Consider the following 16,948-nt stretch of genomic DNA (forward strand, 5'->3'; position numbering starts at 1 on the left):
TGCTACAGTGCATTGACTCAGCCAGGTAGTTCAAAACAAGACAGCTGTCCACTCCCTCTAGGCTCGGCTCTTCCCTGACATTCCTTTCCTGTGAACATGCTCGCCTTTGTCCTGCTTCAGTGGCTTTCTTTCATGGATGTGTACACAAACACACACACACACACACACCACACACACCCATCACAAGGATGTACACACACAGATGTACACACACACACACACACACACACACACACACACACACAATACTGAGACATGCTCCATCTCATTACACTTCTGTTGCATCATCTCCCTTTGACTTTATAGCTCAGGCATCTGTGGGGTGTATGCTGTTCATTCTGGCCATTTTCAACAGCATGCTGAGCTACTAACTCACCAACAAAATCCTGCGCTTTGAAGACAAAGACAGTTTTTCTTCTGCGATCACACACTATTAAGATGGCACTCAAGACGTTCTTGCTGAAATCTAATTTGCTCAGCGTAATAGATCTCCAGGGTGAAGGGCATTTAAAAGTCACGAGGCCAATCATTTGTGCACTGTTGGGAAAACCACAAAGAAAGCCTCCAGAGCAGGGTATCTTATAATAAAAGTCAAGCTGTGGCACATGGGTATGCAGTGAAACACTGCTGTGTCTAAAGCCTGGTCTTAGTCCCATCAGATAGCTGCCCCATGACTTAACAATGCTACCACCACAAGATCTAAAGATGCAGATAATATTCTCCACATGAGGGACACCCAGTGATGAACCCAAAGAAGAGAGGTGCAGCACAGGCGTAAGGGACCTGGATACGCCATTCTTTGTCCTGTAACATAATGAGCCACCAACGAGAAAGCATTCATCTGAACTGCATTTTAAAAAGTCATTCTCTAGGCTGGGGTTGTAGCTCAGTGGCAAAGCAGCTGCCTAACATGGAAAAGGGTCCTGAGTTCAATCCGCAGCACCACACACACACACACACACACACACACACACACACACACACTCACTCACTACAGACAGGAACAAGCTGTGCAGTCCACTACTTGCTCCCAATGCATCAGTCCTTCCATGCACACAGCACGGTGCTTGCTACCGACCTGAATCCGGAGCAAACACAGAACAACAGTTAGCGTAATATTCTACCACAGTGAGCCACTGCTGGACAGTCCAGCTGCCAAGGCAGTTGCCAAGTCACCCAGGCCTCACTCACCTCTGTTTCTGGCCCTTACAGAGCAAGGAGCAAGGACTATGGTCTGGGAAGAGGAGAAAAAGACAAACATCTCAAAATGTGCTTCTGCCTAGAGTTCAAAAATTCGTAATTTGAAACTGTCCTTATAAAGAACATCCCAGAGATGTCACCAGTAAGTACTACCAAATATTATAAGAAGAAGTTATTTCAACTGGACACAAATTATTCCAGAAAAGAGAAAGGCTATTAAGAGATGAGATAAACCGGGCCAAAGGCACAGCCCAGAGACAGGGCCACCGTGGAGACCTGGGCTCTCTCCAGCACCACCAAGATAAAGCCACATTTAAAAACAGTAACATCTTTCTTACATCAACCTAATTCTGGCCCAGTCAGAACCCTGAGAGGGTGAAGTTGGGGGCAGGGATAAAAAAAACAAATACAAGAAGATGCCAGTCACAGATACAGATGCAGAAGCCCAAACTAAATATTCACCTATGAAGTCTACCATGATTATATAATACATGCTGACCAAGTTAACTCAACTCCAGAACTGTGCAATTAATTTAACATTTGAATATGGAGAAAAAAATATGGAGAAAAAAATCAGAGGAAAAACTTCATTAAGGTTATGTTCTGGACAAGACATGAATATCCCACTCATAAACTCAGGGCAGCCATGGTTACCTGCACAAGATCGAGACAGCCCACAACCCCTCCCAAAATTCACTTTATGTTCATGATTTAAAAACAAGCCAATTTCAGCAAGGAAATAAAGAAAAAGATGAATTCTTTTCATAAAATAACTATTTTTAAGGGGGGGGTCTATAATATAATCTAAGATAACAGATCCTTTAGTGTTGAGACAAGGATGGACCAACTTACTGAGCTGACGATGCAGATTCCAGACAAACCCACGCCTGCTAAGGCGCTTGATTTGTGACATGCAGAATAATGGAGAAAGCACCAGGCCAATTGGATATTCATGGAGGGAAAAATGATGGATTGGACATGTACTGTCAGAGGCAAAGCAATAAAAATTTCTAGAATATAGAAAAATATTTCTTGCTTAAAACATTGTGTGTGTCACCTATGGACACCTGATTTTCGACAAAGAAGTAAAAATTATACAATGGAAAAAAGAAAGCATCTTCAATAAATGGTGTTGGTCTAACTGGATGTCAGCATGTAGAACAATGCAAACAGATCCATATTCATCACCCTGCACAAAACTCAAGTCCAAGTGCATCAAAGACCTCAACATAAATTTAGGTACACTGAACCTGAGAGAAGAGAAAGTGGGAAATAATCTCGAATGCATTGGCACAGGAGACAACTTTCTGAACAGAACACCAACAGCACAGGCACTAAGATTGACAATTAATAAATAGGACCTCATGAAATTGAAAAGTTTCTATAAGGCAAAGGACACTTGCTCAACTATGTTCATAGCAGCTTTATTTGTAATAGCCAGAACCTGGAAACAACCTAGATGTCCCTCAGCAAGGAATAAAGAAATGGATAAAGAAAATGTGGTACATTTACACAACAGAGTATTATTCAGCTGTTAAAAACAAGGACACAAGGAAATTTGAAGGTAAATGGATGGAACTAGAAAAAAATCATCCTGAGTGAGGCAACCCAGATCCAGAAAGACAAACCTAGTATGTACTCACTAATAAGTGGGCATTAGCTGTAAAATAAGGATAACCATGCTACAATCCACAGACCCAGAGAGACTAGGTAACAAGGAGAGTTTATGGGGGGACACCCTTATCTCCCTGGAAAGGGGAAACAGAAGAGTCTGTATGAGTGGACTGAGGGCAGGTGGGGATGGGAACATGAGCATCAGGTTTCGGGGAACAGCGGGGAAGAGTGCTGAGGGAGACTGTTGGGGTGCATTTAGGGGTCAGGTGGAAGCCTGGCCCAGAGGAATCTCCCAGGAGTCTACGGGGAGGACTCCAGCTTAGACTCCTAGCAATAGTGAATAGTACCTGAACTGGTCTCCTGTGACCAGATTGGTGCCTGGTCCAACTGTCCTCAGAGAGGTGCCATCCAGCAACTGATGGAGGCAGATGCAGACCCACAGCCAAACATTAGGTGGAGCTTGGGAATCTTTCAGAGGAGGGGGAGAAGGAAAAAGGAGTGTAGGAGCCAGAGGGGTCAAGGACACCACAGGAAGGCTCACACAATCAGCTAACCTGTGCAGTGGTATCTGCTCCACCCATGACCTTGGGCTATAGGCCGAAGGAGGCGAAGCTTCTTGCTGTTGTACACGACCTTTTAAAAGGAAAGGGAGAGGGGTCACAAGGTCCCTTCTCCTTGTTTCCTAGTGTAACCGAATTGCCAGGTGGATTCTCTCCTGGTCAGATCTGAGAATTTCTCACTTTATCTGGTGCCCAATGTGGGGCATGAACCCACAACTCTGAGATTAAGAGTCTCATGCTCTACCTTAAAAACTCACGAGCTGAAAGTCATAGCTGAGAGAAATCCACAGGAGTCTGCCTAGGGAGTATTAGGGAATTTATTAGGATATAAATTGAGGAAATACACTCATGAGTACAGAACTGAGTGGACAGCTGAAGTCATCCTCTGATCTGACAACTTCAGGTCCACACCGGTCACCATGCTTGCTGCTGCACATGCCACACTAGCCGGCCCGTGGCAGCTGGAGATTCTCCTGTCTCTGCCTCCATCTCCCTCCAGGAGATGGCACAGCCCTACATGGGTCCAGGGATGGGAACTCAGGCGCTCATATCTGAGCAGCTCACTTCACCCACACAGCCATCTCTCTAGCCCTGAGCTTTCTTCAGCATAAACAAAGTTACAAATTAACAAATACAATGCAGAAAATGTTAAGATTCCAAAACGCTTCGGCCAGGAAGAAAGCATCCCCAGTCCTCCACTCCAGGAACTGCAGCATCCTCTAACTAGTTCTGTAACCTCAAATCCCAGGTCACAACTGACGGCCTCCTTACTACCCCCATCCAGGAAATCAATCACCAGGCTGCATCCCTTTAAACTCACTGGTCCCTTCTAACTAAAGTTGTCTCTGCCTCTACCTGCACCTGGTCCCAGTTACCACCCGTTCTGCCTCAGCTACTACTAGAAGCTGGTGATCCCGAGGTGTCTGTGTGGTGCCCTGTCACCTGTTGCAAAAACATGAAGGGGGATCATCATCTGGGAGATGACAAAGACCTTTAGAGATGCTCAGAGCACAGGTTAGGACGGGCAGAAGTCAGTCCTCCTCCGCTGCGCTCCCTCCACACCGCCCTCGTCCCTGCCCTGTGGACGCTTGGCCAACGGGGCCGAGGGCAGAGGAGGTTGACTTATTTGTGTGTCACTGTCGCCAGCATCCCTGGCGTACTCGGAAAGTCTGCCCCGCCTCTTGTCTCAGGCCTCCTATTCCTTAAAAACTCACGAGCTGAAGGTCATAGCTGGGCTTCACCTAAATATGAGTATTTAGTTGAAGTGCCAGTATTCACCAATTCCAATAATAATTTCATGGATACCTCAACATCTAGGCTGTGAAAAAAATTAGTGGTCTTAATTTTCATTATACTGCTTGATTAACTGAGTGAGATACAAAGGCACAGGGACGTTAGCAGGGCAAGTGAAGCCATTAGGAACAAGAAAAGGTCGTTCTTGCTACTGTCCTAATATGGAATTTGCAGTAAGGGCAATCAACACAGCGGCCCAGGGAGGCAGACACTACACTGTCTGCAGTCAAATCAGGAAGAGTTCATGTCACACACGGGGAAGACCGGAACGCCTACGAATAATCACAATCGGTGACATAACAATGCAGGTGAACTTGCCGAAGGCACCGCAAGGCTGCATTATAAATAGCTCCTGCGCGTGCGAGTTGCTAGGCGACCAGTTCATTTATCTTCCCTTTCTTAAAGTAGGGAAAAGAATAGCAGACAAATTACGGCGGGCCCTGGGGAGTCCCCACTACTTCAGAGAATTAGCTTCTCTCCTGTTGGATCCTTTCACTCCCAAACACAGGCACATGATGACTTCTGCAGGACTAACTCAGGCGCATTCATTTCAACAGCTGGGAAGTCAGTTTGAAAAAAATTAGAGGCATGACCAGGTCAAATCCAACATGATAATGACTGTTTTGTTACTCATTCATGAGGAGAAACAGCCTAAATCCCAGCTTAAATACAAATAATTCTGAAGATGGCGAACACTTATGCGGAAAGCACCTATAAAGTCTCTATACAACTTACAGCAAGTAAGCTGTGATGTGATGAGCAATTTCCAGTTTGCTCAAGCTAGAGAGATGTACTCAGGTCTGAAAATATCAAGCAACATTTGTTTGTAATTCTGCTGTGACTTTTCTTTCGGGGACAGATTCTCACTGTGTAGCCAGGCTAGTCTGGAACTTGCAATCCTCCTGCCTCCATCTCCCAAGTGCTGGGATTACCAGTGGATGCCACCACATGCTACTTAAGTTCTGCATTTTGCAATCACACAAACTTTGTTTAATTGCAGAGGAAAACGGCGTTAGGGGCTCCGTACCGTACGGCTTCTCATCTGTTACCTTCCCGGTAGCATCTAGAGTGTCGGTGGCTTTTCCCAGCTCTCCAATGGCAATATACCTCTAGGGAAGGAAATGAGAGAGGCGGCCATGAGTAATTCAGCACCGTTAGCTGTGCCTGCTAACAAGAGAACTTTACTAACACCACCAACCTGAAACAAAGTAAAGGCAAAAATAACACACTGGAATTGCCCTGTTGGTTTGTTTCTGTTGTGTGGGAAGCATTTGTACGCCCAGAAACACAAACTCCCCATACCAGCCAACGGGAGAAAAACAGAACCCACTAAAAGGGTTTTATGGCTTATATGTATACTCTTATTGCAAACTTCCAAAACTATTTTTATACTGGGCACACTGGTTTTTAAAGAAATTGCAAACATAGTTGGTTCTCTGCATCATGAATTCCACATCTACACATTCAATCAACCACAGATAAAAAATATTCTAAAAATAAAAAGGATGTGTATGGTATGTGCAGACTTGTCATTATTCCCTAAATAATCCAGTGTAACAACTGCTGACACCGCATTCCTCTGTAGGAGGTGCTGTGTGCTACAAACCAAGTGTGAGAGGAAGGCCTGGGTTGCACGCATACATCACGCTGTGGCTGAGTAGGATTCTAAGACCCATGCACTTTAGTAGCTACAGAGGCCCTGGAGCCAGCGGTCTGCAGAGTGGGCGCATTGTGTGTCCACTAGTGGAAAGAATGATGCAATAAACCATAACATGGCATCACAAGACTCAGTCATTTTACAAGACATGCAATGAAAATGATTTAAAGTCAAATGATCTGGTACTATTCCATAAATACTAACACCTGTCTTAGTAAATATATCACACATTTAAATGAAAGCTAAATCTTGGCCACCTCTGGCTAACACTAGGCTAGTACACCAAGTACAACAGAGGCACCATTGGGCAGCAGCGTGTTCTCAATGAAGACAGCTGATACTAGAGCCGTGTGAAGGGAAAGTGGTTTTAGATTGATCACGATCCATAAAGGACATTAGCTCTCATGGAATTAAGACATCTCAGCTGAGGCCTGGGCCACTTCTCTCTAGGCCTGGGCCACGTCTCTCTAGGCAGGGGCCACGTCTCTCTAGGCAGGGGCCACGTCTCTCTAGGCAGGGGCCACGTCTCTGGTCTACCTGCACCATGCATTCTTCCTATTCCTCTTCCAGACAAATTTGGGTTTTGTTTCACATGAAGTGGTGAGAAGATGAAAGGACTCTAATTTCCTGAGAAAATAATCTGTACTTCTCTGACTTTTAAAGAGACACTCAGGCCAGGTGTGGTACTGTACTCTTTAATCTCAGCACTTGGGAGGCAGTGACAATTAGATGTCTGTGAGTTCAAGGCCAGCCAGGGCTACATAGTGAGTTCCAGATGGGCTACATTAGTGAGACCCTGTCTGGGGGCAGAACCTCAAAGTATTTTGTAGCAATGCAAATTTATTAATGACAAACTTGCATTAGTAAAGGGACTAAAAAAATGAAAAGAATGTTAAAAATTGTGACTTCCACAAATATGCAGACACGACAGCAAAAGCCCTTGATGAAGCCGCCTTCACATCACATGGCTCATGTTGCTTAGCACAAATGCAGTGCAGGGGAATTCTTCAAAGCCTTTGGACCATTGTTTTAGAAGTTCATTAAGACTGGCAAAAATGAGTTCCTTACAACTCTACACTCAGTCCCAGCACCCGAGACACTCTTTTCTCCTCTAGGTCACAGCAGCCAACCTTGAGTCAGCGTCCCACAGGGAGGGCACAGAAGGATAGCGGCAGAGCAGAGGCTCCAGCTCTAACAGGCAGGGCGGCAATTACAGCTCCATCCCAGATGGTAAAGTGCTTAAGTACATCTTAATTGCTTCAGAATCAGTTCATGTTAAAGTGGGGAAAAATAGTAAGTGCCTCATGAGAAGAAGCAAAGAATTTAAAACAATTTCTGTCCCTGGTAAGCAATGGATAGCAATCACTATCACATAACAAACAGAATGATTCAGAGTCAGCAGTGGTCAGTGACTCGTGTAGTCACAGAGAGTTCTCACAGGTAGCGCGAGAGCTGGCGAGGGAGGTGGCTCAGTGCTTGCTACACAGGGAGGCCAGCACACACAGCAGAAGCCCAGCACAGTGGTGTGTGCTTATGAAAGCAGTGCTCAGAAGGCAGAGGATCTCGAGGGCTCGTTGGCCAGCCAGGCTAACCTAATCAGCAAGCCCTGGGTCCTGATAAGAGACTTTGTCTCAAAACCCAAGGTGGATGGCTCCTGAGAACAGGCACCCAAGGTAGACCGCTGGCTTCCACGTGCATACAGAGCAGCACACACATGGGGTGGGGTGACACAACTGTCTGCACTTAAAGGAAAAAGATGATGATGTGTTATATACTGTGACTCTGAACTTAGCTGCAGTGGTCTGTTATATAACATGTTTGAACTGGGTGTCTTATGCTTGCATTTTGGTTTCTGGATTCTAGATGTCCTTTACCTTGGATCAAGCCAAGTTCACTATCGGAGAATATTATTTTAGTGTGTTATTTTTGTTTATGTTACATTTGTTTAACTCTGTGAAACTGTGTTACCTGTGCCTGTGTAAAACATCCGATGGTCTGATAAAGAGCTGAACGGCCCATAGTGAGGCAAGAAAGGATAGGCAGGGTGGGCAGGCAGAGAGCATGAATAGAAGGAGAAATCTGGGAAGAAGAAAGTAGCCAGAGAAGGAGGTGGACTCCAGGGGCCAGTCACCCAAGTACCTAGCAAGCCACAGAGTAAGATTTACAGAAGTAATAGAACAAGAAAAGCACAGAGGCAAAAGGTAGATGGCATAATTTAAAGTTTAGAAAAGCTGGCAAGAAACAAGCCAAGCTACGGCTGGACATTTATAAATAAGAATAACCTCCCTGTGTGATTTATTTGGGAGCTGGATGGCAGGACCCTCAAAAGAGCAAAAACAAACAACAGTCCACAACCTTGATTTTCTTCTCTTCACTAAGTATCAAACCCTTTCATTTTTCAAAGCCACCCTGTTAATCTCCCCTGCCTCAGAACTTCCAAACCCTTGCCTCCAAAAGATGGACAACAGTAGGTAATCAACATAAATTATACACATAAAGAGAATGGAAGGCTGTCTCAAATCCAGATTCTACCATATTTCCTAAGAACCATGAAAGGACAGATCTTATTCTCAGCATGTGTGAAATTCCCAGACACAAACAGGTCACAGTGAATCTATACCTCTAGGATGTCCCTTGTGAAAAGGGAAGACACTGAGGGTGACTCCGCTGAGGGTGAGGAGCCTGGCGGTAACCCCAACAAGGGCCACTCGACAGCTCATCCTCCTGGGCTCTCACACTGTGCTGCCTGGCACACAATCTCCTGCACATACCCACTGTTTCCCACGTTTCATAAATTGATCTGCACTTTCCCAAATAATAAATAGCTAGACGGATTGTGGTGATATTTTATCTGTGCACCCAATAAAGCTTATCTGAGGATCAGAGGAAAAAAATCAGCCACTATAGTAAACATAGAAGTCAGGTAGTGGTAGCACACGCTTTTAATCCCAGCACTAACCATAGAGGTCTGGAGGTCTGTACAGACAGACAGGAAGTGATGTAGCTTGACAAAGAGAGGAAGAGAGATGACAGAACAGAAAGGCAAATAGGCATGGGTATACAGGAAGTAGGTCTCTTTGGAGGCTGAGGAGTTGGTAAGGTGAGGTTGGCTGTGACTTGTCCTATTCCTTCAATCTCTCGGTTTTCACTCCAAAATCTGGCTCTGGGTTTTTTATTAATTAAAAAAACTCCACAGGCTTGAGGAGTTTTTGTGTGTGCAATCCTTCACATTTCTGCCGGAATACTAGACATTAGGCTATAGTTGACAACTCTCAAAGCACTCCTGGATCTTCCTTGTGTCCAACAACATGCTGGATTCTTTCTAGAGGACATGATATCCACATATTGATTTAAGAACCTCAACATGTACTTAGGACTTGCTGAAACTCCCTGGCATCATCTTTTAAAAATTAAGATTTATTTATTTTTATTTTATGTGCATGCCTTTTACATGGACATGTGTCTATGCACCACATGACTGTCTAGTGCTGGCAGAAATCAGCCGAAGGTGTCAGATCCCCAGAACCAGAGTTACAGATGGCTGTGCGCCATTGTGTGGCTGCTTGTAACTGAGCCTGAGTCCTGTAGAGGAGGAACAAATACTCTCAACCACTGAGCCATTTCTCTAGTCCTGTGGGCAAAATTTAAAAATACACAGCATACCTTTCAATATTTCCTATATTGGAAATTTAAAACACACACATATACATTCCATTCACCATCACAGCCATCACACTGCACATCTGGTAGAAATTCTGGCTTCTTTATTTGTTTCTTTTTTGATTGTTGTTTTGTTTTTTTAAATCCTGAGATTGCAAAGTGGAAAAAAAAAACCAAAATTATTAACACAGCTGTGATTCAATAGAGCCACTGGAAGTCTTGGGAGTCCTTTGGCCACACTTTGCACATAGATTATCCAAATCACAGCTGGATTCACTTTACCTTAAACTGGCATCTAATGAGAATTAACCTTCTGTTCTACTTGTTATCAATATGCTACTTGGAATAGCCCATGCAGACAAACCTAAGCTCCAGCTCACCACCAAAAAGATATGGAAAAGAAGAAACAAGACACGGGAGTACACTTGTTGGAGGATATTGATCACACTGGAACGCCGAGTCTGCATTTGAGTTAATTAAATAAAAATAACCCTGGGTCAGGAGGCTGTGTTAGCAATTAGTGGTTGACAGAAAGTAACCCTAGAGCATCAGAGGGCATACAGGAGAGACAGACACAGGAAGTAGCAGGGAGGGTTTTGAGTGGCGCAGCCTTTTCTGGTTTGGTGAAGCAGAAGCATGGGTCTTTCAGAGATGCCAGCAAGGGAGAAAGTTAGCTAATTACCACCCAGTCTCTGTGAGCCAGCAGGTTTTTGTCCCAGCCTTTGAATCTTGAGTCTTATTTATAAATAGAATGATAGAGATTTAGTTAAAGCTACCGTTAGCAGCAGCCACAGAGCTAGTACCTGTGGGAAGAGAAATCCCCCCAGGCTGAAGCCTGAATGGCCTGGCTGCTGCTAGAGAAGCAGGCTGGTCACTGCGGAGTTGAAACAGTGGCTGAAATAGCAGCAGATTAAGGCACAGCCACTGTGCCAAAATTAAGACAACATCTGGTGATCCAACACATGGCACAACCACAGGGAAGGACGAATCATGTCAGCTGGCTCTTTTGCAGTTGCCATCTGGGGCTCTTACAGAGCATTCACAGCATGCAGCTGCCACTTGCCAGGACTCCAGAAAGCAGACCCCTGTGGACACCATCAACAAAGTACCAAGTACCTGGGAAGTCCTTTGTGAGAGGAAACAACACAGTGCAGGTGCTAGAACCCTGTGTGGTGCTCCTATGGATGATTTGAAAATGGAAAACTTAAATGAGGGATAAATGACTTAGCTAGGACATCACATATTATCGACTGTAATTACTATCAGTTTGGTAATTAATATCTTCTCCTTTAAAAAGTGGTTTGATAACTGTGCCAAGTATGATAATGACTGATAAGATACAAGCATTAGAAAGACTCACCAATGAAAATGAGAAAAATTGATAAGATACAAGTCTTAGAAGGACTTACTATTGATACGATACAAGCTTTAGAAAGACCTACTAATGAAAATAAGAAAAATACTCAGACACAGACAGAGGAATTTAGAGCAAAACCTAACATGCCATTGCATTATGAAACTGAAGAGGAAAGGCCCAAGGTTATTAGAACACCAACCTTAATTTATCCAGTTACCATACAAGAACAACCACCAGATGGTAGGTACACCCAAGGCTATGCAGAAGTTCATTGGAATCCTGTAGAAATGTTAGATTTGAAGAGATTTAAGGAAGCAGTTGTTTCATATGGTATGCATTCACCCTTTGTGAAGCAGATGTTAAATTGATGGGCAACTCAGAACAGAATTATTTCACAAGACTGGAAAGATTTAGTTACAGCAGTATTAGAAGCTGGCCATCAGTTACAATGGAAACATGGTGGAGAGGAAGCTAGGGTCATAGAACAATGAAATAGGACTAGAGGTAATGAGATTCCCCAAGGCCAGCTTTCAGTGAGGGTCATTATGTGATTTGCAAAGACAGTCTATGTTTGATGATCACACCTTGATTCTATGCCATATAGCTACTTTGAATGCTTGGGAGTGTTGAAGAATCAGGAAAGAGGACTGAGTAATTTACTAAAATTATACAAGGCCCAAAAGAAGCCTTTGCTGATTTTTTTTTTTAACAAGGATTAACTTTAGCTGTAAATTGAATGACATCCAATCCAGACATTAGGCAAATATTAATTGAATTTTTTGAAATAATTAGCTTTTCAAAAATAGCTTTTGAGAATGCTAATTCAGGATGCAAAAGGGTGATTAGGCTTTTAAAGACAAGGTCAGCACCCTTAGAGGAATGGATCCAAAATACAGCTCATATTGAATCTCATACTTATGATGATACTTGGATAGGAGAGGTGATTTCTAAAAACTTAAAGAAAACCAAAAGGACAGATGTTTTAATTGTGGTAAACTAGGTCATCTGAAAAGGGACTATAGGCAAGGTATTCCTAGAAACAATGTTTTTTCTAGAGGTAATTCAAACAGAAGGCCTCTGCCTTCTGGAGTATGCAGAAAGTGTGACAAAGGCCAACACTGGACTAATGAATGCAGATCAACAAAGAACAGGCAAAGTGACCTCTTTGCCATCTGGAAACACCATGGGGAACCTCCCACAGGCCGCTGTGTCAAACTTGGTTCAATCATTCCCTGTCACCATGGTGGAAACTCCTCTACAGAACAATTAAAAGACTCAATACCTGTTGTTAAAATCCATAGTGCTCTAGATGACAGAACAGCATCAGTAGATAAAACAAAATTTTCAGGAGAGACCATAAAACAAGTAATTTGGCAAATTTCCATAAATGATCAATGTCTAAAACTAAAAATACAAATAAATGGCATTGAAACCGAGGGTTCGATAGACACAAATGCAGATGTAACAATCATTTCACCAAAATCTTGGCATCCAGGTTGGCCTCTTCAGGAGGTAAATGTTCAGCCTCCAGGTATTGGAACTTAATCTCAGATAAAACAAAGTTCCAGACGGGTAAAGTGTATAGGGCCAGAGGACAGACAGAAAAATTAAAATCATGTGGCTAATAAAGCAATGTATTTATGGGGACATGGCTGATTTATTATAGCAATGAAAAACAGGTTAACATTCTGACAACTTCAGAAAGAAACTATAAATTAATGTATGCTTCTGAGAAAAACATTAAAAGGTATTGTCAAGGACAGTCACTGACTATTCAAGTTGTACATAAGCAAGGCATAACAGCTGTTGATCTTTCAAAGGTACCAACAGCTCTACCTTTAAAATGATTAACTGACAAAACTGTCTGGGTGGAACAGTGGCCTTTGACATCGGAAAAATTACAGGCCTTAGAACAAGTGATACCGGAGCAGTTAAATACTCAGCATACTGAAGAATCAACCAGTGCTTGGAGTTCTCCTATGTTTGTTATTAAAAAGAAATCTGAAATGGAGAATGGTAACCGATCTAAGAGCTATTAGTAATAAGAGCTATTAATAAGGTGATTCAGCCAATGGGCTCTCCACAGCCTGGAAGTCCCTTGCCTTCTCTATTACCTAAAGGATGGTCTATTATAGTGAAAAAACTTATAGGCTGCTTTTTTTACTATACCTTTTACAAGAACAGTATGGAGAAAAATTTGCCTTCACAGTGCATATTTATAATAATTCCCAGCCTGTTAAAAGGTAGCATTGGAAAATTCTTCCACAAAGAATGTTAAACAGTCCCCCCCACCTTATTTCAATATTTTGTACAACAGCCATTAGAACTAATTCATAAACAGTCTTCTTAATCTATAATTTACTATTATATGGATGATATCTTATTGGTTGACTCAGAATCAGATACCTTAAAAGTAAAGGTATGATGAAGTAAAGAGAATTTTGCCTTGTTGGGGATTACAAATTGCTCTTGAAAAAACACAAAGAGGAGATTCTATTAATTATTTAGGATATAGATATGTTTACAGAAAATTTCAGCCACAGAAAAGTACTAATCAAGAGAGATCAATTATAAACTCTAAATGATTTTCAAAATTTGATAGGAGATATTAACTGGCTATAGCCCACACTTAGATTAACAACTCAAGAACTAAGTAATTTATTTCAAACATTATAAGGTAATAAGGACTTAAATAGTCCAAGAAAATTATCAGCTGAGGCTGAGAGAAAATTGGCTTTGGTAGAGGAGAATTACAGGATGCACATGTGGATCACTTGGATCAAGAGCTTGATTGTATCCTGGTCTTACTATCTTCCAAGAATCCCCCGCAGGAATTCTCATACAGAGAGAAGATAATATCTTAGCATGGATATTTTTGCCACACAAACATAATAAAAGATTAAAGTTGTATGTAGAAAAAGTTTCTGAATTGACTCTGAAAGGAAAATTGAAATTTTGTCAATTATCAGGAATAGACACAATTGTGGGCAGAAAATGAACATTGGCAAAAAGCTTGCAGTAATTTCTTGGGAGAGATTAGTAACAAATGCCTCAAAAGCAAGAGACTTCAATTTATAAAAAAGAACTAATTGGATTCTCCCTCATATAATAAAGGTAACACCATTTCTAGAGGTCCTACATTCTATATTGATGCAAACAAATCAAGAAAGGCAAGTTATAAGTCAGGGAATTTTAGTAAAGTGCTTTAAAGCCTCAGTTCAGAAATCAGAATTATATGCTAGTCTTATGGTATTATTAGATTTTTCAGAACCTCTTAATATAGCTACTGACTCTCAATATGCAGAAAGAGTTGTTTTACATTTTGAAATTGCTGAATTTATCCCAGAAGATTCAGAATTAACATTGCTATTTATTCAACTACAACAAGTAATCAGAAATAGAAATATCTTTTGTATATACCACATATCAGATCCTATATGGGTCTACCAGGCCCTCTAGCACAAGGTAATGATGAAATTGAGCAACTAATTATAGGAAATGTGCTAGAAGCCTCAGAATTTCATAAGAAACACCATGTTATTAGCAAAGGTTTGAAAAAAGATTTTTTTCTATCATGTGGAAAAAAGCCAAAGAAATTATAAGGAAATGTCCTACTTGTTCTTTGTATATTCAAACTCCATTAACTGCAGGAAGTAACCCGAAAGGTACTCAAAAAAATGATATTTCTCAAATAGACATCTTTCATTTTGCAGAGTTTGGAAAATTAAAATATGTGCATCATACCATACATGCATACTCAGGATTTCAATGGGCAACTGCTTTAAGTTCTGAATAGGCTGATTCTGTAATTAACCTTTATTAGAAGTCATGGCCATAATGGGGATACCTGTACAAATTAAGATTGACAATGCTCCAGCATATGTCTCTAGTAAAATGAAACAGCTTTTTGTGCATTACATCATAAATACCCCACAATCCTACAAGACAAGCAGTTAAAGAAAGATCTAATCAAACTCTACAAGATATGCTTAATAAACAGAAAGCAGTAATAAAGACCCCCCAGAGATAAATTACACAGTGCTTTATTGACTTCAAATTTTTTAAAGGAACAATGGCTGCGAACAGACATTGGATAATAGAAAAAACTGCTGAATTAAATCATCCTTTATATTTTAAAGACGTGTTGACCTTAGAATGGAAACCAGTGTAGACAAATTTCTAAACAGTCTTATTAAATAAGAAACACAGAGCCAAATACAGGGGCGAAAAGCCAGAGAGATCAGAGCAATAGCCTCCAACTAACTTTAGCGCACCACATTGCCATAGCTTCCCAAGAGAGCATCTTCCTGTCTAACTTGTGTCTCTATTGCCTTGCTGTTCTGCCTCTCATTGGCTCTTAACCCAGCCACCTCACTTTCTCATTGCCTTTCTACACAGACCTCCAGGTCTCTATGTTTTGCACTGAGATTAAAAGCCTGTGTCACCATGCTTGGCTGTATCCTTGAACACACAGAGACTCTGCCTGCCATGTGATTAGATTAAGAGCATGTGCTACCACCACTTGACTTCTGTTTATAGCTGACTATGTCCTCTGATCTCCAGGCAAACTTTATTTATTAACATACAAATGAATTATCACATTTCAGCACAAGTAAGATATCACCACAAACCAGGATATATGTTATGTTGGAAAGAGGTTTTGCTTTGTTTTCTCAGGAGAAGAAAAGCTATGGATACCATCAAGATTGATAAAGATTAGATTCAAACAGGACAGACTTCTTGATTAAGAGGCAAGAGTTCGAGTCTAGATCCCATCCCTGGGCACCAGCCATTCCGGGGAAGACCTGCCCCCCCCCCCGCCCATCTGCCCAAGACCCCAGCCACTTCCTGAGACTTAGAGACCAGCCCCCAGCTCCCATGCTGCCCCGGACTTCCCTTCTGGACAAGAGGTGAGTGCCTGGGCTCAGCCTAGATCCCATCCCTGGGCACCAGCTATTCCGGGGAAGACCTGCCCAACTTGGCCCCAGGTTCTGGCCATCTGGCAGGATCCCTTCTACCCCCACCGGAAAGGCTCCCCTTCTCCAAGACCCCCGGCAGACCCTGCAATCTTCAAGCCCTGCCCCCAAACCCATCATTGCCCGAGACCCCAGCCACTTCCTGATACTTAGAGACCGGCCCCCAGCTCCCATCCTGCCCTGGACTTCCCGTCTGGACAAGAGCTCCCATCCTGCCCCGGACTTCCCATCTGGACAAGAGAGCTCCCATCTGGACAAGAGAGAGAGACTTCCTGAATCTGTCAGCTCTGTCTGGACCAAGTGAGCGGATAAGACCAAGAACGAACCACAAGGAGATGGGCAGACATCAAGGCAGAAGTACATACAACAAAAGGAAGAGCAACACAGCATCACCAGAACCTAGCTCTCCTCCAACATCTAGACCTGAACATCAAAAATTGGAAGAAGCAGAAGAAAACAGCCTTATGAATAACATCATGAAGAAGGTAGAGGCTTGTGTAGAGGAAAAGACAAAAAAATGGGAAGAACAATATAAAAAACTAGAGGAAAGGACAAATAAAGTAGAAGAAAACAAGCCCTGGAAGAAAACAATAAAGCCCTGAAAGAAAATCATGAAAAAGAAATGAAACAG

General features: G+C 42.4%; 1 protein-coding gene across 1 annotated transcript in view; it reads right to left on the bottom strand.

Moving 5' to 3' along the window:
• The window catches only part of Trub1 (TruB pseudouridine synthase family member 1), a 60,902-nt gene that overhangs the window by 10,683 nt on the left and 33,271 nt on the right, over nucleotides 1–16,948 (bottom strand). Inside the window, exon 4 of the mRNA XM_028880974.2 lies at nucleotides 5,695–5,776. Coding sequence (XP_028736807.1) covers nucleotides 5,695–5,776 — 82 coding nt within the window. The remainder of the gene's footprint in view (nucleotides 1–5,694; nucleotides 5,777–16,948) is intronic.

This window comes from Peromyscus leucopus, chromosome 1 (genome assembly GCF_004664715.2).
Source record: "Peromyscus leucopus breed LL Stock chromosome 1, UCI_PerLeu_2.1, whole genome shotgun sequence".
Taxonomy (NCBI): Eukaryota; Metazoa; Chordata; class Mammalia; order Rodentia; family Cricetidae; genus Peromyscus; species Peromyscus leucopus.